Below are 21,104 nucleotides of genomic sequence, written 5' to 3'. Positions count from 1 at the left end.
ATATTTGTTAGCAAATCTGCTAGTACAATATATAGATGAAATTATATATACTTTTCAAAATAACATATGTAGTTTGGGGCATGACAGGTACCCTTTATAATATAACTCTAATCAGCAGAGAAGGTGAAACAGCAACATTTAAACGTTGACCCCTTCTGTATTTTAAGCCATGCTCACCGATTACTGCACTTTAGAAGAAAAAAAAAAAAGCTAAACCTTCATGACAATTATTGCACATAATCCTTTCAATCATGATAGGCACACCGTCTACCATGAAATGGTTAAACAGAGCAAATCAGAATAACTAAACACCACAGCTTTCTATGCAGGCAGTGATCATGTTACCTTGTAAAAAGGTGCAGGGCAGATTATTTGGCAGACTGTACAAGGAGGCAGGATGTTCAGTGCAATCATTAACAAAGCATAGGATTCTTCATTTTTACAATAGCCTGTGCCTTTGAGTATCTGTCAGCATATAACACTTGATAATATCGGCTTTCCTTGCCAATTTTAGGATGGGTCGGCATTAGGCACGCTGAACAAGGACATTGCAGGTGTATTTAGCAATTTTAACATATGATCTGCACACCTGACTGTCATCAGGAAAGGTAACATGCATTTCTGAACCCAGCGTGGTACAGATAAACACTGATCGGGGACAGCCTGTGCTCACAACACCACTGAGTAGTAGGCAGGAATTATCTTGAGACTGTCGTGCTCAACATCATTTAATTCATGGGAAATGGTTGTATACGAATGTGGTTTAATGTGACTAACATTAACAGTCTGGAATAAGCAGTGTTTGTTGAATGACCAAGCCCTGACTAAGCATCCATTGTTTGCTCATGTAATGCGCCTTTTTAAACTGTTTGGTGGCCAGATAATATGTAGTGTACATACACACTGGGATAGATAATCTTTTCATTGCAATATTGGGAGTGTTCACAGCACGTCTGGAAATTACAGGGTTAGAAGTCAGAGTGCATAAATGCATTCTTTTCTCTCGCTTTTTACATTTTATTTTTTCTTTACCTTGTTGTTTCACTCTGTTTGATATTATTAAGCTAAGTCCCAGGCATCTAACTATTCTTTCTTATCTGATTCACACAGTATAGGTACCTAAACTTAAGGGAAGTAAAGAATAGTTTTTTTGTGTGTGTTTTTTGTTTGTTTTTTATACAGGGTGTACCACTAATACTTGCATACTTTAAATATTGATGTTGTTTATGAATTCTACATGCTTTGCTTTGTGATGACTGCTTGTAACAGACTGTTTTATGGTAACTGAAATGCAGTAGAGGAATAACTTCCTTTTGCAAGGTAATGAAGAGAAGTTGGCACCCCATGTTTTTAAAAGGTGAATAAAAAATTGATTTGTGCCATAAAAATTAACATTCATGTCACTTTAGTTTCAGAGATACTGTGCATTATATTTTGTAGCAAACTTTGGCCACTTTGCACCCCCATGTTATTAAAGGAACGCGAATACCTCTGACCCCATGCTCCCCGGTCATTAGAACAATGAATACCCTTTTTTCACTTTCCTACTTCCAGCCCTGAGGTCCCTCGGTGCTGGATCGCCTACTCTCTGTCACAATGTCACTTCGATGGGGGAAACTAGCATGCACTATGCACATTAGGGATTTCCCATAGCAAAGTATTGCATCAATGCTTTCCTTTGGGGTTATTCAAGATGCTGGACGTCCTCATTCAAAGCATGAGGACTTACAGCGTTGTTTCATTGAGTTAAACTCTGTCTGTAAGACAGCCACTAGAGGTGGACTTAACCCTGCAACGTTATTGCAATTTTTCAGAAACTGCAGTGTTTAACATTGCAGGGTTAAGGAAACAGGGGCGCTGCTCCCAGACCACTTCAGTGAGATTTAGTGGTATGGTGCCTATAGTGTCCCTTTAAATTTAAAATACATGAACCATTTGTTTGTGTTGGTTTGTGCTGCAAAAAATGAACATTTGTGGCAGTTTGAGATATTACCCATTATATTTATCAATATCCACCCACATTGCACCCTTGCAATTATACTGTAAATATATTTCCATTTGTTTGTGCTGATTTGTGTCTCAAACATTTGTGTAGTTTTGGCTTCTGAGATATTCTACATATTTTAGGCCATGTGACTTGCAAATTACACATATTTTAGCCCATAGAACCTGACACATTTGCAAGCTGTTCTTAGATATACCCCTGATGGAAAATACATATTTAAATGCATGCATATTTTCTATTGGGTTCTATCTACTAAACTGTGATTTATTTATTTTTTAATTCTGGCATTGAAACATCGATTTAAATTTTGCTTTGGACTGCTTCATTAAAGAGGTAACTGCGATTATTATAACCAATATAGTCTTCTGTAATCCTTCTGCTGCCAGGAGTACCATGGCTCGCTTTCCCAGCAACTGTTTAGCAACGGTTTGCCCCCTTAGCCGTGTCCTTACCAGGCTCCGAGTCTCCCTGGCTGTCTAGTGACATTCTTCTGGGTTCTATATAGCTGCAGAAGCTGGACCCTTGCACAGAATATAAATTAGAAACCCCAGAACCCTTGCTGGCTAATGACACCCTAATTCTGCTGTTGGAGGTGGAGTCACACCTCTGACAGCAGAGAATTAAACTCTATTTTATAGTAAAACACTGCACATACAGACATCAGTGAGGGGTCATGGCTCTTGGAGGAATCATTTATGCTTCAATAACCCCATGTATGCTGTTGTCTAGACACAAACCAACACAAACAAATGGAAAATTTGTATTCATATTTTAATAACATGGGTGCAATGGGGCTTGATAAAAATATAATGTGCAATATTTCTGAAACCAAAGCGGCACAAAAATTCATTTTTGTGACAAAAATTAGCACAAACAAATGGTGTATTTTAATTTGCCTTTTCAAAACACTGGGTGTCAGTTTCACACGGGTCTGGTACGTATGGCCTAGACGGATTACGTTGAACATATAATTTTACTTACTTGGTTAAAGGACAACTCTGGGCACCATATTATTATTTTATTATATTTTTATTATTTGTATAGCGCCATCAGATTCCACAGCGCTGTACAATGGGTGGAATAACAGACATGTAATTATAACCAGACAACTGGACATACAGGAACAGAGAGGTGGTGGGGTATGGGTGAAAGTCTTATGGAGAAGGGAAGGGAGTTCCACAGGAGAGGTGCAGCCCTGGAGAAATCTTGGAGGCGAGCATTAGAGATGGGCGTACGGACAGAGGATTTACGTAGGTCTTTGGCAGAGCGTAGGGGCCTAGACGGGACATGCTTGCGTATTAGAGAGGCTAGGTAGGTTGGAGCAGCATTATGTAGGGACTTGTAAGCAAGAATCTTAAATTGAGCCTATATTTAATTGAAAGCCAATGCAGGGACTGACAGAGCAGGGAGGCATGGGAGGTGCGAGCGGACAGAAAAATGAGCCTTGCCGCCACATTCATGCAGCGGTGCAATCTGGGAACTCGTAAGACCACTGAGAAGGGGATTGCAGTAGTCAAGGCGAGAGAGAACAGCATGGACCAGCACCTTAGCCGCATCCGGGGTTAAATTGGGGCGGATGTGCCCTATGTTTTTGAGATGGAAGCGACAGGATTTGGCGATTGATTCGACATGAGGGGTGAAGGAGAGGCTGGAGTCAAAAAGAAAACCCGGGCAGCGAGCCTGCAAGTTAGAGGTGATGGTAGCGCTGTTGACTTGGAGGGAAACAGACACTGGAGTAGCAACACTTGAGGGAGGGAAGATCAGAAGTTCTGTTTTAGACAGGTTGAGTTTAAGGAAGTGAGTAGCCATCCAGTTGGAAATCGCAGAGAGGCATTCAGAGACACGAGTCAAGATGGGTGGAGAGAGATCAGGAGAGGACAGGTAGATATGCGTGTTATCTGCATAGAAATAATAACGGAAGCCAAAGGAGTTGATGAGTTTACCAAGGGAGGCAGTAGAGAGAGAGAGCAGTAGGGGACCAAGGACAGAACCCTGGGGGACGCCGACAGAGTGTGGTTGGGGGGAAGAGGCAGAGTCAGATAAATAAACACTGAAAGAGGTAGGAGGAGCACCAGGAGAGCGCAATATCCCGTAGACCAAAATTATGGAGAATGCGGAGAAGCTGTTGATGATCAACAGTGTCAAAGGCAGCAGAAAGATCAAGGAGAATTAGGATGAGTAATGGCCACGAGATTTAGCAGCAATTTAATAGTTGGATACTTTGGTCACAGCCGTTTCGACAGAATGACCAGCGAGGAATCCAGACTGAAGGGGGTCAAGCAGAGAGTTGGATTTGAGAAAGTCAGTCAGTCTGGTGTACACAACTCTCTTGAGGATCTTGGAGGCAAATGGCAGTAGCGAGATAAGGCGGTAGTTGGATGGCTTTTTCAGAATTGGGGTTACAGTTGCATGTTTGAAGGGTGAGGGAAATGTGCCAGAGGAAAGGGAAAGATTGACAATTTTAGTGAGCGGAAGAGCAAGAGAGGGAGAGAAAATGCGGATGAGATATGAGGGAATAGGATCGAGGGAACAGGTGGTGGGGCGGGAAGACCGGAGCAGAGCAGAAACCTCTTCTGCTGTAGCAGGTGCGAATGAGTGTAGAATGGTGGAGAGGGGGTGGTGCCCGATCACTTTGCCCCTACACTTCTTGATCAGAAACGTCCTCACTGTGTTTTTATGATGGTCACTCTATTCTGTGATTGGGGATCTAGTGATAGTCTGAGAGTGTCAGCTGACGCTCTTAGCCAGGGCCGGATTAACATAGGGGCTGATGGAGCTGCAGCTCCAGGCCCAGGCCCATGGAATAGGCCCATTAAAAAAAAAAAATAAAAAAAAAATATATATTTTTTTATATACCCTACTCTTAGGTTTGCCACCTGACTGGTATTTTACTGGCACAGCCGGTATTTGAGGCTGTCTGGCCGTGCCGGTATTGCAGTAATACCAGCAATACAAATGCAGGTATTTTTCTCAGAATAAATGGAGATTACTCTGCAATACCAGCACCGGCCCGTAGGGGTCACTGTGTGTGGAGAGAGGCAGGTATAGGAAGTTACAGCATATCCCTGCCTCTCTCTACTACTCACTGATCCATGAGGGAGCAGCAACACAGCACAGAGTCCAGACAACAGCTCTACAGTAAGTGAGGGATGGGGGGGAAAGATAGTAGGGACACATGGGGACACTGAGACACTAGGGGACACTAAGGGACATATGGGGACACTCAGACACTAGGGGACACAGACACTAGGACATATGGGGACACAGACACTGGGAGACCTGGGAACACAGACACTTGGGGACACTGGAAAACATGGGGACACTGAGACACTAGGGGACACTGGGACACATGGGGATGCTGAGACATATGGGGACGCTGAGACACATGGGGACGCTGTGAGACATAGGGACATTGGGAGACACTGAGACATTGGGACATGGAGAAACTATGTCCCCATTTCTCCCAGTGTCCTTATGTCCCCCAGCCAGTGTCCCTAGTGTCTCAGTGTCCCCAAGTCTCCCAGTGTATGTGTCCCATGTCTCTCAGTGTGCCTAGTGTCCCCATGTGTCCCTATATGTCCCAGTGCCCCATGTCTATGTCCACAACTGTCCCCATGTCTCCCAGTGTCCCCAAGTGTCTGTCTCCCAGCCAGTGTCCCCTAGTCTCCCAGTGTCTGTGTTCCCATGTCTCTGTGTCCCTAGTGTCTTAGTGTCCCCAAATGTTTCAGTGTCCCCATGTCTCAGTGTCTGTGTCCCTAGTGTCTCAGTGTCCCCATTTCTCCCAGTTTCCCTAAATGTCTAAGTGTCCCCATGTCTCCCAGTGTCCCCATGTCTGTGTGTTCCCGGGTCTCTCAGTGTCCCCATGTCTCTGTGTCCCCGGGTCTCACTGTGTCCCCAGTATCCTAGTGACATGGGGACACACTGAGACATTGGGACACTGGGAGAAATGGGGACACTGAGACACTTGGAGACTAGGGGACTGGGCGACATGGGGACACTGACACTGTGATACATAGGGACACTGAGACACTGGGTGACTTGCAAGACTGAGACACTGGGAGACAGGGAGACATTGGGAGCAATCCATCTATACAGCAGAATCAAACTGTGAGTAGTTTGTTGGTGATTTTACAGAATTTTCTCTGATGTCACTCCTTGTGATTATACAAATGATTAAGGCTGGTATTTTTTCCCAAGAAAGGTGGCAACCCTAACTACTCTTCACATACTCTTGCTTAAAAGAGCACTACAGGGTCAGGAACACAATCATGTATTTCTGACCCTATTATGTTAAAACCACCACCCTGGCCCCTTCTTGCCTCCCTAAGTATAGTAAAATATAACTTGTATTCAAGTCTGCAGCTGCTGGCTCTGCCTCTGAACTGACTGTCTGCTGACATAATCAGAAGTGGTGGTCTGAGCAAATTACAATACTTGCCCATAGGATTGGCTGAGACTGTTAACTAGGCAGATCAGGGGCAGAGCCAGCACAAGTCCAACATAGCCCTGGCCAATCAGCATCTCCTCATAAAGATAAATTGAATCAATGCATCTCTATGAGGAAAGTTCAGTGTCTGCATGCAGAGGGTGGAGACACTGAATGGCAGTGCTGCACACTAGGCAGTACTGCCCCAGGAAGCACCTCTAGCAGCCATCTAAGCAGTGGCCAGTGGAGTTATTTTCTCTGAAAAGACAGTGTTTACTGCAAAAGGCCTGAATGGAATGATTCTACTTACCAGAACAAATACAATAAGCTGTAGTTGTTCTGGTGACTATAGTGTCCCTTTAAGTTTGGAAGCTTAAGAGGGATGTATGGGAACAAAACCTGTGTGGACTGGCTGACAATAAAATTAGTTTAGGTAATGATGTTGGTCTCTCTAACACTGTGGTATGTCCCCTCCTTTCTTCTACAATCACTACATACACCTTTTCTCTGTCTCAGACTGTATGCCATGAACTTCTGCCTGCTAGTAAGAAGATAAGGAGACAAGTGGACCAGCGAGTGCTAGGGGACAGTCCTTAGATAGCATGGAGTGAGCGCATCATTAGACGCATTTATGTCAAGCTCAGAATGCTGCCTGCATAGTATGCCCTTAGTTGGCCAGCCTGCAGGATTGGCGGGCAGCCTAACATGCATTCATGCCAGGCTGTCCTTCAAATTCTTTGGACAGACATGCCGCCTTTTTGGGCATGTTCTCCCCTTTTGGCAGGTCTGGTGACGTGATTCGCACCAGTGGCCCACCCTTTTACCCCGCCCATTGACTTCCTGCTTCACTGGACACTGCTGTTAGGGGGTATGGATTTACTTGAAAGATGAAAGCATAAATTAGAAAGAGATTAGCATAGAGTATGTGTTTTATTATAGCTGCATCCTATGAGTTTCCCTCCAGCACCAACTCCATCAGATACACGACGCTTGGGAGGTATGACCGTTTTAGTGTTTTTGGTCGATAAGATTCTGTAAATAGGCCCATCATAATTGTCAGCACCAGGCCCACTGGGCTCTTAATCCGGCCCTGCTCTTAGCCTCTCAGTGGCGTCCAGTCCGAGACTTTCTGATTGAAGCCTTGGCTCTTCAGAGAAAGTGGAGGGGCAAAGCAATTGGACGCCATCCTATAGACTTTGAGGTTAAAGTAGCACTATAGTGCCAGGAAAACGCATTTAGCCAGTCCATAGGAAAGCATTCTCAATGCTTTCCTATGGACGGCAGCGTCTTCTCACTGTGAAAATCACAGTGAGAAGGGCGGAAGCGCCTCTAGCGGCTGTCAATGAGACAGCCACTAGAGGCTGGATTAACCCTATTATAAACATAGTTTATAGAAGAAAGGGTTAATTCTAGCTGGACCTGGCACCCAGACCACTTCATTAAGCTGAAGTGGTCTGGGTGCATATAGTGGTCCTTTAAGCTGTTAAAGTGTTTAACCCCATCAAGTAAGATGGTCTTATGATATCCAAGGTAGTAAAAATATAAGAAGCTGAAAGCAGAAATATCATCTTTGGTGTCTAGATTTTTTTGCAAGGGGAGAAAAAGCAGGTATTTAACCCCTTAAGGACCAAACTTCTGGAATAAAAGGGAATCACATGTCATGTGTCCTTAAGTGGTTAAACTCATGTCTTTTCCATGCCACCTTCATCCTCAACGCAATGTTTAGCTCCTGCTGGCTTCATCATTTATGGCCACAGGATCCCACTTGCACACTGTGTTGCTATAAGCACATGTCTGTTGAGCCTTACACAAGAAGATGCTCTTCTTATCTGCTAGCACTCATTATGGTTGATGGGAGATTGTGAGATGTGGCAGATGAAGCCGTTTGAATCTCTTACCTTTGCCACATTTTGCCTAAAATCGTCTTGTCTGAAAGACAACATTCCGTACAATATTATGTCTTAGATCTACGAATTACGTAAGAATTATATTGAAATTTCAATTTACAGGGTTATTCACTAAAGGTGAGAATTCAAACTGAATTTCCAATTTAAAGTCAAAATAGGCAAACTGTAAAAATATCTCTCATAAGTCAGCTTCTATGTTTTCAATTCTGGTTACTATTGCTTTAAATTTAAAATTCACTTCAAATTCCCATTGTCAGGGTTATTTACTAAAGAAAGAATTCAGTGTTTTTAATAATTCTAGAAAATTTATGGAAAACTCAAAGTGACAGTGCTGCTTTAAACACTTCAATCTGGAAAACAAATCTTCTTTATAGATATTGTTAAATAGAGAAGTTGCTTCCCAGCTGACAACTGAGCAACCTACTTTATCATTTGATTTATTTTTATTCTTTTTAAACTCTTAATTCTAATTCTGTTTCTCTTTCAATCCTTAGCTTGTTCTCCCCTGTTAGAGCAGTGGAGGGTTCTACACTTCTTCTGTCCTCTTTCTGCACCACCTGTTCACATCATCTCACCTCTCACACCAATCAGGATTTCAATCCTCCATATCTTTCCCATCAGTAAAGGGAATGTCTAGGATACAAAATGTGTATTTTTAAAAAATGCATATCAACACATTTACTAGTTATTCAAAAATCCCTTGCTAATAGACTAAAATCCTACATTTTCAAAGCTGCATAATTTAAGTTCTGCAGCTAAGCTGATCTGCCTCATATTAGCCAGCAATCTGTTAAATACTGTGAATAACCTATTTTATGAACACTTACTCATTTAACAGTGCATAAACCCCAACACTTTTGAACTATGTAAAACATACATGAAAATAGATTAATTATTATTACTGGCTCTTTTACAAACTGAATTAAAAAAAAATATTGCAATAATGGTGTGCTATTAAGGGTTCCTATTCCGCAGACGTTTCTTTGTTTGAGATCTTTAAGTCAAACAAGAGACTGCTGGCAGGCAGGGACAGATTAACATAGCAACTGGTGGAGCTTAAGCTGCAGTCCCATGCCCATAGAATCGCCCCCGCCTACCACCACCACCAAAAAAATAATATGCTCTTACTTTAACATAGAAACATAGAATGTGACGGCAGATAAGAACCATTTGGCCCATCTAGTCTGCCCAATTTTCTAAATACTTTCATTAGTCCCTGGCCTTAACTTATAGTATAGCCATTATATAAGGCCAGGGACTAATAAGAGTATTTAGAAAATTGGGCAGACTAGATGGGCCGAATGGTTCTTATCTGCCGTCACATTCTATGTTAAAGTAAGAGCATATTATTTTTTTGGCGGTGGTGGTAGGGGGGAGGGGTGGCGATTCCATGGGCATGGGCCTGCAGCTTTGCGCAGGGGGATGTAAGTCTGGGAACTTAATAGTGATTCAGGGGAACAAAACTTGTGTGGACTGGATGACGATTAAATTAGTTAATGTAAAGCTGTGCTGTTTTGTCTCTCTAACACGGAGGCATGTCTCCTTTGTAATACACTCACTAGTTCCACCTTTTCTCTGTCCCAGACTGCATACCTAGGGTTTCTGGCTGCTAGTAAGAAGGTAAGGAGAGGAGTGGACAAGTGAGGGTTAGGGGACAGTTCCAAGCAACAGGTCCTTCACCGGTGCACTGTTAGGGGGTATAGATTTACTTGAGAGCTGGAAGCGAGAGATTAGCATAGTGTATGTGGGTTTTTGTTTTGTTTTTTATAGCTGTATCCTGTGAGTTTCCCTTCAGCACCAGATGCATGATGCTTGGGAGGTAGTGTTTTCTGTCGATAAGATTGTGTAATTAGGCATATTGTAAATGTCAGCACTAGACCCAATGGGGTCTTAATCCAAACCTGCTGGCAGGGGGCAATGTATATTGCCCATAGGCTGCTTCAGAGCTCTGAAGGTGGGATGCTCAGAACCTCCAAGACCCATGCATGTCTTAAAAGAAACATTCTGCAATCACTGCTTTTAAGATAAGGTTCTGATTAATATATATTTTCAGGAAATGTGTAGGAAGACTGTATGAATAGCCAGGAAAGCTATGACCAGGGTTGTAAAAATGGCAGAGAATTTAGCAGTGAGAATACAACAGCATTATCTAGGCACCAAATGGTTTTGGTGCTTAGAATGACCCTTTATTGGGTGTCTCCAATCTCTCTCGGGCATGCTCCCACCTTTTAACAGTCATGTATTTTTCACTCCCTTCCTCTTGACGCTATTTCCCTATATTTTCAGTGTTCTGTCACTGCAGATTGTGATCATTGTAAGGTATTCTAGTTCCAGTGTACTTTTATTGGTCGTATGTAGCTTGTTTGATTGTATACAGACTGATTAGGTATACTTTTATTATTGTAATAATATAATATAACTTATTGGTTAGAGGAAGTGAGTTTTGCAGAAGTTAAGTGGTTATCTAAATTCACTCTGCCTAGTTAACATTTATGTGAAGTAAATTGCTTGACCTCTTTGTTCACCATTAAATGGCAGGACTGGTAGCAAGGAGACAGGAACCGAAACTGCTAAATTTCTGCTGTATTTATCCAGCATCCCTATCCATCTGCAGTGTCTCTAGAGAGTTAGTCTGTTTCCCTATGTATCTGTTTCATAACTGAAACAGAACTGAACTGAATTTATCACCTGTCATATCCAAAACCTGCTGATCTGTCATTCTCATTAGGCACAATCTCTGTATTCATGGCATGTACATAATTCTAAATATTTACATCGCTAACGTGGGTATCCAACCAGTATTAGACTAATCCGATAACTAACTTTTTCCTTTTTAAAAATTTGTAATAATCACGTGTAGTAATACAGCCCTGTCAATTAGGAAAAACTTTGTGCCAAGTAGACTTTGGCAGTATGGGGAGAAAGGGCCGCAGAACAGCTAAGTGACACTTGGTGGGCTTAGAACACCTATCAGGACCAGAATGAAAGGGCCCTCCTCATTTCTGATCCCTAAGTCAGCTTTAGGACATTTGAAGCACAGTGGTAGCACTATTTACGGACTGAGCGATATGTACAAGTGTTGACTAGGGTCTTTATCAATTCAATGGCGCTGAGAGCGTTTAACAGTGGTAATGGTGCTTTGAGTGTCCTTTAAACTTTTATGTGTTGGCTTTTTTTATTTTTCATTTTTGAAGGGAAAAGAAATATCAAAACTAGTGAGTCCTTTGCATAAACAGTGTGTGCACCGTAATCTGGAACAAACACAAATATTATGATGACAGCAACTAAAAGGAACTACATAGAGTCGTTGTGTACATGCAAGCATGTCAAACTTGCAGGCCACAATTAATATATTTGCGGCCCACCTGCCTTGGGGCCACTTTGTGCTGTGGCTGCAACCAGACGCAAGACAGGAAAGATATTGACTTACCTCCCACGGCCGATCGTGTGCTCCTGCAGCCGCAAGAGAGCAGAGTGTCGGTCTGTCTGCAAGCCAGCCACTCCCCCTTCCCTCCTGCTCGCAGTGCCAGAGGAACGTCGTCCCTGCTTGAGCAGGGCTGGGACTGGAGGACGGGTGGCTCATCTTAAGGTAGGGAAATAGGGGCTTGGAGGACCTTCCTGTGTAGTTTGTTAAATTGGGGAGGGGATGCAGTGTGTTAAATTGGGGGGCGAGGGGGGCAGTGTATTAGAGTGGTGGGAGGGGGTTAGTGTGTTAAATTGGAGGGAGGGCAGTGTATTAATTTGGGGGAGGGAGGGGAAGGACTGTATTCACCGCGAGGCAAACAGGGCATTTGCCTTGGGCGGCACTTTCTATGGGGCCGTCCCCACATGTCCAGGCTAATGCCTTGTTTGCCTTGTTTTATGGCCTTCCCGCCTTCCTGCCCAGCAGACCCACTGGACCCCTGGTGAAAAATCCACCCAAAAGTAGGGAGGCTGGGTGGATTTCAATTTAAAAAAAAATAATAATTGTGAGTGTTGGGGGAAAGTGTGTGTGTGACTGTCAGTGTGTGTGTGTGTGTGTGTGACTGTCAGTGTGTGTGTGTTTGTGTGTGACTGTCAGTGTGTGTCTGTCAGTGTGTGTGCGTGTATGTCAGTAAGTGGGCACATCTGTCAGTGCTTATGTGTGTCTGTATGATTGTGTGTGTCTGTCGGATTGTGTCAAATCAGTGAGTGTATGTGTGTTTGTCAGTGTATCTGAGTGTGTGTGTGTGTCTGTTTGTCAAAATGTGATAGTTAACAGGAAGAGGTGTGGCCTTGGCAGGAAGGGGCGGGTAAATTTAAATTAGGGGGTGCCCGAGATATGTCATGCCTAGGGCAGCACCCTTTCAAAATACACCACTGGGGAGGGGGGCAGTGTATTAAATTGGGGCAAGGGAGGACAGTGTATTAGAGTGCTGGGAGCGGGGGCAGTGTATTCAATTAGAGTGGAGGGAGGAAGTGTATTAGATTAAGGGACAGTGTATTAGATTGGGTGGAGGAGGCAGTGTATTAGAGTAGAGGGAGGGGGCAGTGTATTGGATTTATGGGCAGTGTATTAGAATGAGGGGGAAGTGGCCAGTGTATTAGATTGGGTCTGCATGGAGGCGCTGAACTCTCCACATGAAGATGCTGATCAGCCACAAAGCATTTTCCCACACATGCACAATAGCGTAAGAAAGCATTGGGTTGGTTGAGATCATCAAGTTTGATCTTCGCTAAAGTGAAAAACCACTCCTAGGACTTCAAAATCAACAAGATAGGGGGGAGGAGCCTGACTGGATAGCTGGGAGGACGTGTGCTAAGGGAGCTCCTGTGCCTAGCTTGATAATCCAGCCAGTCTGCAGTTTTTAAAGCAGAAAACTCTAATGCTGAATCCACTGATACCAGACACAGAACCTTTTCGGTCCGAACAGCCTATGAGCTGCTTTTTCGGCCCTCTAGTGGTATCGGCGCTGGAGAGACGGACGCGCTACCAGTGCTAATTCCTGCCGAATAAAGCTGACTGCTGCTGTCCGCCCCCCCCACTTTCTACTCCCCGGACCGGTGGGGGTCATCCCAGTCCCAGGAGACTACCTAACGCTACACCTCGACCCTAGTGCTGCTGAGTGCAGAAACAAAGCGTGGCTCTCAAGAAGCTGTGCAAGAGCATACATTCACCATTTCAGTCCCATTACCAAACATTTTCCTAATATGTCAAGGTAGTTGGACTGAAACATTAGTTATATGCAAATGCACGTCTCCTTAAAATAAATCTGCTCTTTTGTTTAATTTGAAGCCCTACAAGTGTGAGGACAGCCAGTGTCAGGCATCTTTTTTTTATACTGTTCTTTCCTAAATAAACCTATGTTTCTATGAAAACTGAAGTTTTTGTTTTGCGGCCCATCTGAACTTAAACCTTGTTTGTTTATTTGGCCCGTGTTAACCTTTGAGTTTGACCTGCTTGGTGTACTGTATGTAATATTTCCTCTTTGCTTTCAAACAGGCCACCAGCATGGAAGATGTCATATGGGAGCAGTATACAGTGACCTTGCAAAAGGTGAGTACCAATTAAAGCAGTGCAGCTATATGTAGCATATGGTATTTATATATCAGAGGCGGCTCTCTAATTAGGCGGTTTAGGCGGCCGCCTAAGGCCTCGCGCTGGCGGGGGCCTCGCGGCCGCCTAAACCGCCTGTTGGCAGAGTGTGTCAGGTCCTCGGTCAGTGACCGAGGACCTGACACCAGGGGGGGGCCCGGCGGCTTGCCCGGTATGCCGCCGGGTGCGAGGCCCCTCCTGGCTGCCCGGCCACCATCGCAGACACTGGTCTGCAGCTCCGCAGTGTGCAGAGCTGCAGACCATGTGACTCGCGAGAATTGGCCAATCAGAGCGTTGTCGCGGGTTACCACGGCAACGCTCTGAAATCTCGCGAGACTACTCGGTCTGCAGCTCTGCAGACCGAGAGCAGTGGCCACCGGACCACCAGGGAGCCCACTGGACCACCAGGGAAATCAAGGTAGGCTCTCCCTCCCCATCACCCCCCAACACACTCAGCCTCACCCCCCCAGTCACCATCACCACACTCAGCCTTACCCCCAGCCTCACCATCCCCCCACCACCACCCTCAGCCTCACCACCCCACCACCATCACCCCCACCACCCTCAGCCTCACCACCCCTAGCCCCCACCACCATCACTCCCCACCACCCTCAGCATCACCCCCCTCAGTCTCACCCCCAGCCCCCCTCAGCCTCATCCCCCACCACCCTCAGCCTCACCATCCCTAGCCCCCACCACCCTCACCATCACCCCCACCACCCCTAGCCCCCACCACCCTCACCACTACCCCCACCACCCTCAGCCTCACCCCCAGTCCCCCTCAGCCTCACCCCCACCACCCTCAGCCTCACCACCCCTAGCCCCCACCAGTCACCATCACCACACTCAGCCTTACCCCCAGCCTCACCATCCCCCCACCACCACCCTCAGCCTCACCACCCCACCACCATCACCCCCACCACCCTCAGCCTCACCACCCCTAGCCCCCACCACCATCACCCCCCACCACCCTCAGCATCACCCCCCTCAGTCTCACCCCCAGTCCCCCTCAGCCTCACCCCCACCACCCTCAGCCTCACCACCCCTAGCCCCCACCACCCTCACCATCACCCCCCACCACCCCTCGCCCCCCACCCCCCCCCTCAGCATCATCCCCCTCAGCCTCACCCCCCTCAGCCTCACCATCACCCCCCTCACCATCACCCCACCACCCTCAGCATCACCCCCCCCACCACCCTCAGCATCACCCCCACCACCCTCAGCATCACCCCCCACCACCCTCAGCATCACCTCCCCCCACCAGGCTCACCCCCACCACCCTCAGCCTCATCACCCCCACCACCCTCACCATCACCCCCACCACCCTCAGCCTCACCACCCACCACCCTCAGCATCACACCCCTCACCACCCTCAGCATCACACCCCTCACCACCCTCAGCATCACACCCCTCACCACCCACCACCCTCAGCATCACCCCCCACCACCCTCAGCATCACACCCCCCACCACCCTCAGCATCACACCCCCCACCACCCTCAGCATCACACCCCCCACCACCCTCAGCATCACCCCCCACCACCACCCTCAGCATCACCCCCCCACCACCCTCAGCCTCACCCCCCTCTCACTCTCACATTATCCCCCCTCTCCCTCTCACCATCACCCCCCCTCCCTCCATCACCCCCCCCTCCCTCTCACCATCACCCCCCCTCCCTCTCACCATCACCCCCTCCCTCTCACCATCACCCCCTCCCTCTCACCATCACCCCCTCCCTCTCACCATCACCCCCTCCCTCTCACCATCACCCCCCCTCACCATCACCCCCCTCACCATCACCCCCCTCACCATCACCCCCCCTCACCATCACCCCCCCTCACCATCACCCCCCTCTCGCCATCACCCCCCTCTCGCCATCACCCCCCTCTCGCCATCACCCCCCTCTCGCCATCACCCCCCTCTCGCCATCACCCCCCTCTCGCCATCACCCCCCTCTCGCCATCACCCCCCCTCTCGCCATCACCCCCCCTCTCGCCATCACCCCCCCTCTCGCCATCACCCCCCCTCTCGCCATCACCCCCCCTCTCGCCATCACCCCCCCTCTCGCCATCACCCCCCCTCTCGCCATCACCCCCCCTCTCGCCATCACCCCCCCTCTCGCCATCACCCCCCCTCTCGCCATCACCCCCCCTCTCGCCATCACCCCCCCTCTCGCCATCACCCCCCCTCTCGCCATCACCCCCCCTCTCGCCATCACCCCCCCTCTCGCCATCACCCCCCCTCTCGCCATCACCCCCCCTCTCGCCATCACCCCCCCTCTCGCCATCACCCCCCCTCTCGCCATCACCCCCCCTCTCGCCATCACCCCCCCTCTCGCCATCACCCCCCCTCTCGCCATCACCCCCCCTCTCGCCATCACCCCCCCTCTCGCCATCACCCCCCCTCTCGCCATCACCCCCCCTCTCGCCATCACCCCCCCTCTCGCCATCACCCCCCCTCTCGCCATCACCCCCCCTCTCGCCATCACCCCCCCTCTCGCCATCACCCCCCCTCTCGCCATCACCCCCCCTCTCGCCATCACCCCCCCTCTCGCCATCACCCCCCCCTCTCGCCATCACCCCCCCCTCTCGCCATCACCCCCCCCTCTCGCCATCACCCCCCCCTCTCGCCATCACCCCCCCCTCTCGCCATCACCCCCCCCTCTCGCCATCACCCCCCCCTCTCGCCATCACCCCCCCCTCTCGCCATCACCCCCCCCTCTCGCCATCACCCCCCCCTCTCGCCATCACCCCCCCCCCTCTCGCCATCACCCCCCCCCTCTCGCCATCACCCCCCCCCTCTCGCCATCACCCCCCCCCTCTCGCCATCACCCCCCCCTCTCGCCATCACCCCCCCCTCTCGCCATCACCCCCCCCCTCTCGCCATCACCCCCCCCCTCTCGCCATCACCCCCCCCCTCTCGCCATCACCCCCCCCCTCTCGCCATCACCCCCCCCCTCTCGCCATCACCCCCCCCTCTCGCCATCACCCCCCCCTCTCGCCATCACCCCCCCCTCTCGCCATCACCCCCCCCTCTCGCCATCACCCCCCCCTCTCGCCATCACCCCCCCCCTCTCGCCATCACCCCCCCCCCTCTCGCCATCACCCCCCCCCTCTCGCCATCACCCCCCCCTCTCGCCATCACCCCCCCTCTCGCCATCACCCCCCCTCTCGCCATCACCCCCCCTCTCGCCATCACCCCCCTCTCCCTCTCGCCATCACCCCCCTCTCCCTCTCGCCATCACCCCCCTCTCCCTCTCGCCATCACCCCCCCTCTCCCTCTCGCCATCACCCCCCCTCTCCCTCTCGCCATCACCCCCCCTCTCCCTCTCGCCATCACCCCCCCTCTCCCTCTCGCCATCACTCCCTCTCGCCCTCTCGCCATCACTCCCCCTCTCCCTCTCACCCCCCCTCTCCCTCTCACCCCCCCTCTCCCTCTCACCCCCCCTCTCCCTCTCACCCCCCCTCTCCCTCTCACCCCCCCTCTCCCTCTCACCCCCCCTCTCCCTCTCACCATCACCCCCCCTCTCCCTCTCACCATCACCCCCTCTCACCCCCCCCTCTCCCTCTCACCATCACCCCCCCTCTCCCTCTCACCATCACCCCCCCTCTCCCTCTCACCATCACCCCCCCTCTCCCTCTCACCATCACCCCCCCTCTCCCTCTCACCATCACCCCCCCTCTCCCTCTCACCATCACCCCCCCTCTCCCTCTCACCATCACCCCCCCTCTCCCTCTCACCATCACCCCCCCTCTCCCTCTCACCATCACCCCCCCTCTCCCTCTCACCATCACCCCCCCTCTCCCTCTCACCATCACCCCCCCTCTCCCTCTCACCATCACCCCCCCTCTCCCTCTCACCATCACCCCCCCTCTCCCTCTCACCATCACCCCCCCTCTCCCTCTCACCATCACCCCCCCTCTCCCTCTCACCATCACCCCCCCTCTCCCTCTCACCATCACCCCCCCTCTCCCTCTCCCTCTCACCCCCCCTCTCCCTCTCCCTCTCACCATCAACCCCCCTCTCACCATCACCCCCACACCATCACCCCCCTCTCACCATCACCCGCCTCTCCCCCCCGCCCCCATACACACAACACACTTCAAGCAGCTACCCCATACACATAGGGTCTCAGACAAAAACGCAAACATGTTCAGAGACATACATTCACACACACAAGGATACTCTTTGTCAGACACACTCTCAGGCACATACACAGGTAGACAGTGCATCAATGTGTATATGTGACACTTTTTTTTTGTTAGTGGGGCCTCATGTTTGCGTTTCGCCTAAGGCCTCATAAAGTCTAGAGCCGCCTCTGTTATATATCTAAGATCTTTTTGACATTCTAGTGATTTTGCTTACTGCTCTAGTGATGTTTGAGCCACATTGTATTGCATACTTTTAGTGATAGATATTCTTTGTCAATCTTTATTTTATTGAGGCGTATATGAGGGGTACAGAATAAATAATAGGAAATGCAGAGGTATTCCACAAAAGATAAGGGTTAATACAGCTGAAACAATGCTATCTACAGTTCCGAAGAAGACTTGCCTCATTTTTTATATTAATATGGCGCTGGTCAGAAGCGTACATTGAGTAGGATGTGTTAAGAAGCCATCTAATACAACGATCATGTGAGTCACGTCAAACAGGCTAAACATCGCTAACAGTGAGTTTGTTTAAGTCAGTGTTAGAATTAGGTTACATGCTGGAGCGTTAATTTGAGTAATATTAAAACATGGCAGGTCTGTGCATTATTCTTACCATGGTTGGTGCATTCTGAACAAGAGGTTATACAATAGCGTCCGACAACATTGGTTCTATCGTCCTCCGGCTATAAAAACAATAAGCTATATAATAACGTCTGACCACATGAATTCTATTATAGGTAAATAGAGTTGCGTAGTTATAGATGTAGATGGACGCTTTTATGGTTAAGGTGTGGTGTACGTGTTGTTAACTATAAAGATATATCCGCAGCGTTGTCGCTAATTCTTGGACACGCTTTAATTGTCCCACTAAATAGGACTAGTTATTAGTTTGAGAGGAGGTTAGGAGTTAAACTGGCTTAAACTTAAACTTGCGTAGCTTTAGGTTCCCCATAATAAACCGTATAGATACATGTTAATCCTCGCCAATGCATATATTGTCGCTTAACAAGAGAAACCTTAGGGCAGTCCAGGACCTTCTGTATGCCTTGACCTTTACCTAGTCGGTTATAGAGGTACGTAATAATTTAAAGCAGCACACTGAACTGTGAGCAATATTTTGGCAGTGCAGTCACTGGGTCCTGGGATAGATGTGGGCGCAAGGGGGGCTAACAGGGCATTAACTAGTGGTTGAACTATTATGCCCATCATTGCTGGGTACATCTAATGCAGTAGAGAGGGTGCCTTTTAAATAGGCAGGTATGTCCTCAGAAGTATGCCTATAAGTGGGAGAGATCGAAAGAATACCAAAAATGTAACAATTAGGAACTCGTTATGTGAGGCCTGGTTAAGTAATGCTAACAGACAGGTTATACATTTAGCTTTCAACAATCTGGCATGGAGTCTTAGGACTGTGGGTGGTCACAGTTTTCGAAGTGTGGCAAGCTTAAGAAAAGAAAAAGGGAAAAGAAACGAGTTCGTTTGGTACTGCGTGAAGACATGCAGTGCTGAGACCATGTGATTAGGGTCCAGCAGGGTTGGTGACCAAGCCAGCATGACACGGGTTTGGTGATGCTCTGTCCCAAAGTCCCGGCACCATCGATGCCAACCTTGGGTAGGGTCCTAATGTGTGGGTGTTGGTTTCCAGGAAAAAGTCCTGGGTAAAAAGGGGATAACTGGTATAAGTCCTCTGTCCTATGTGTGCTTGTCCTCGGGACCGCAAGTCCCTGTGGTCGCCCATCGCTGTTCAGGTGGTGATGGTGGCGTATGGGTCCGGTGTGAGGCCCTGCGGGATGAACGGGATGGTCTTGGATGGGTCCCAGCTGTGTTGCGGGGATGCTTGGCTCTTCTGGGCCTTTGATTGGATGGAGTCCAGGGTGAGGCCCAAGGATAATAGAAGTGGAGCTGCATCGCTTAAGTCCCTTATCTGGTGTGAGTCAGGGCCCTGGTGGACCGTGAGTGTGTGAGCTGGTCGCCAGCGGTAGTTGAGGCCCTTTTGGCGTAGTAGGGTGGTGAGTGGCTGGAGGGACCGTCTCCAAGCTAAGGTGCCGCTGGAGAGGTCTGCGTAAAAGTTTAGGGTCCGGCCTTCAAACTGTGGAGGCGTCTTGCCCCGCAGGGCATCAAGTATCGCCATTTTGTCGTAATCTTTTCGGAGAACCATTATGGTGTCTCTGGTGGACCCAGTGGGGGCCTTTGGTGACTTGGGGATTCTGAAGCAGTGTTCTGGGTGTGTATGCTCAGCTAGCGCCGGTGGCAGGATCAAGGCGAGCAGGCGTTTGATTGTCTGTGGAAGGCCTGCGTCTGTGATGTTCTCTGGGAGCCCCCTGAGTTTAAGGTTATTTCGGCGCCTGGCATCCTCGCTGTCGGCCATGCGGTCGTCGTGAGAGCGTTGTTGCAAGCGCAGTTCATGCACCGCGTGTTTGAGCTCCCGTATGTCCTCGGAATTCGTGTCGGTTCGGTTCTCTAGCGTAGTCAGGCGGCTAGACACCCCTTTTAGATCCCCCCTCAGTGCACTGATTTCCTTGAGTATGTCATCGTGGTGGTCAGCCAGCATTTGTTTGAGAATCGCTACTGTCACTGGAGTGGAGTCTGGAGAGGCAGTGGTCGGTGGTGAGGGCCATCTGGCTGTGTGTGCCGGTAGGTATTCCTCACCTGAGAGATCGTCGGAGAAGTCTGAGCAGCCTCCGTGGAGCGCCGCCATGTTTGCTTCGTTTGCGCCTCGGGCCTGCCTCCACATGTCCCCTATAGTCAGTCCCGGGTTGTTTTCCCCCGGGAGTTTCTTGCCGGTTTTGCGACCCATATCGTTGGGGTGTAGGTCTATGACTTTTGCCGTGGTTCGGGTGCCGATTTGTCGGGATTTTGTCCGTTTTCTCTCGTTTGGATCACGGAGCTCCGGAATAGTGCGACCGTCTGTCTCGGCTGCTAAGCCCCGCCCCTAGTGATAGATATTCTATTAGAGATTCAGACTACATGGTACTCCACGTTAGATTCATTTCAAAAAGATTTTACATATTTTTTTAATAAGAGTGATAGTTCAGTAATGCCTTGTAGTAGAGTTTAAC

General features: G+C 49.0%; 1 protein-coding gene across 3 annotated transcripts in view; it reads left to right on the top strand.

Moving 5' to 3' along the window:
- The window catches only part of TJP2 (tight junction protein 2), a 124,321-nt gene that overhangs the window by 52,972 nt on the left and 50,245 nt on the right, over positions 1-21,104 (top strand). For all 3 annotated transcript variants that reach the window (XM_063455061.1, XM_063455059.1, XM_063455060.1), the window contains one exon: positions 13,800-13,853. In XM_063455061.1, the coding sequence (XP_063311131.1) occupies positions 13,809-13,853 (45 nt within the window). In that variant the 5' untranslated portion in view covers positions 13,800-13,808. The remainder of the gene's footprint in view (positions 1-13,799; positions 13,854-21,104) is intronic.

This window comes from Pelobates fuscus, chromosome 5, assembly GCF_036172605.1.
Source record: "Pelobates fuscus isolate aPelFus1 chromosome 5, aPelFus1.pri, whole genome shotgun sequence".
In the NCBI taxonomy this organism is placed as follows: Eukaryota; Metazoa; Chordata; class Amphibia; order Anura; family Pelobatidae; genus Pelobates; species Pelobates fuscus.
Note: the sequence above shows the minus strand (reverse complement) of the source record. Positions and strands in the feature narration are given on the sequence as shown.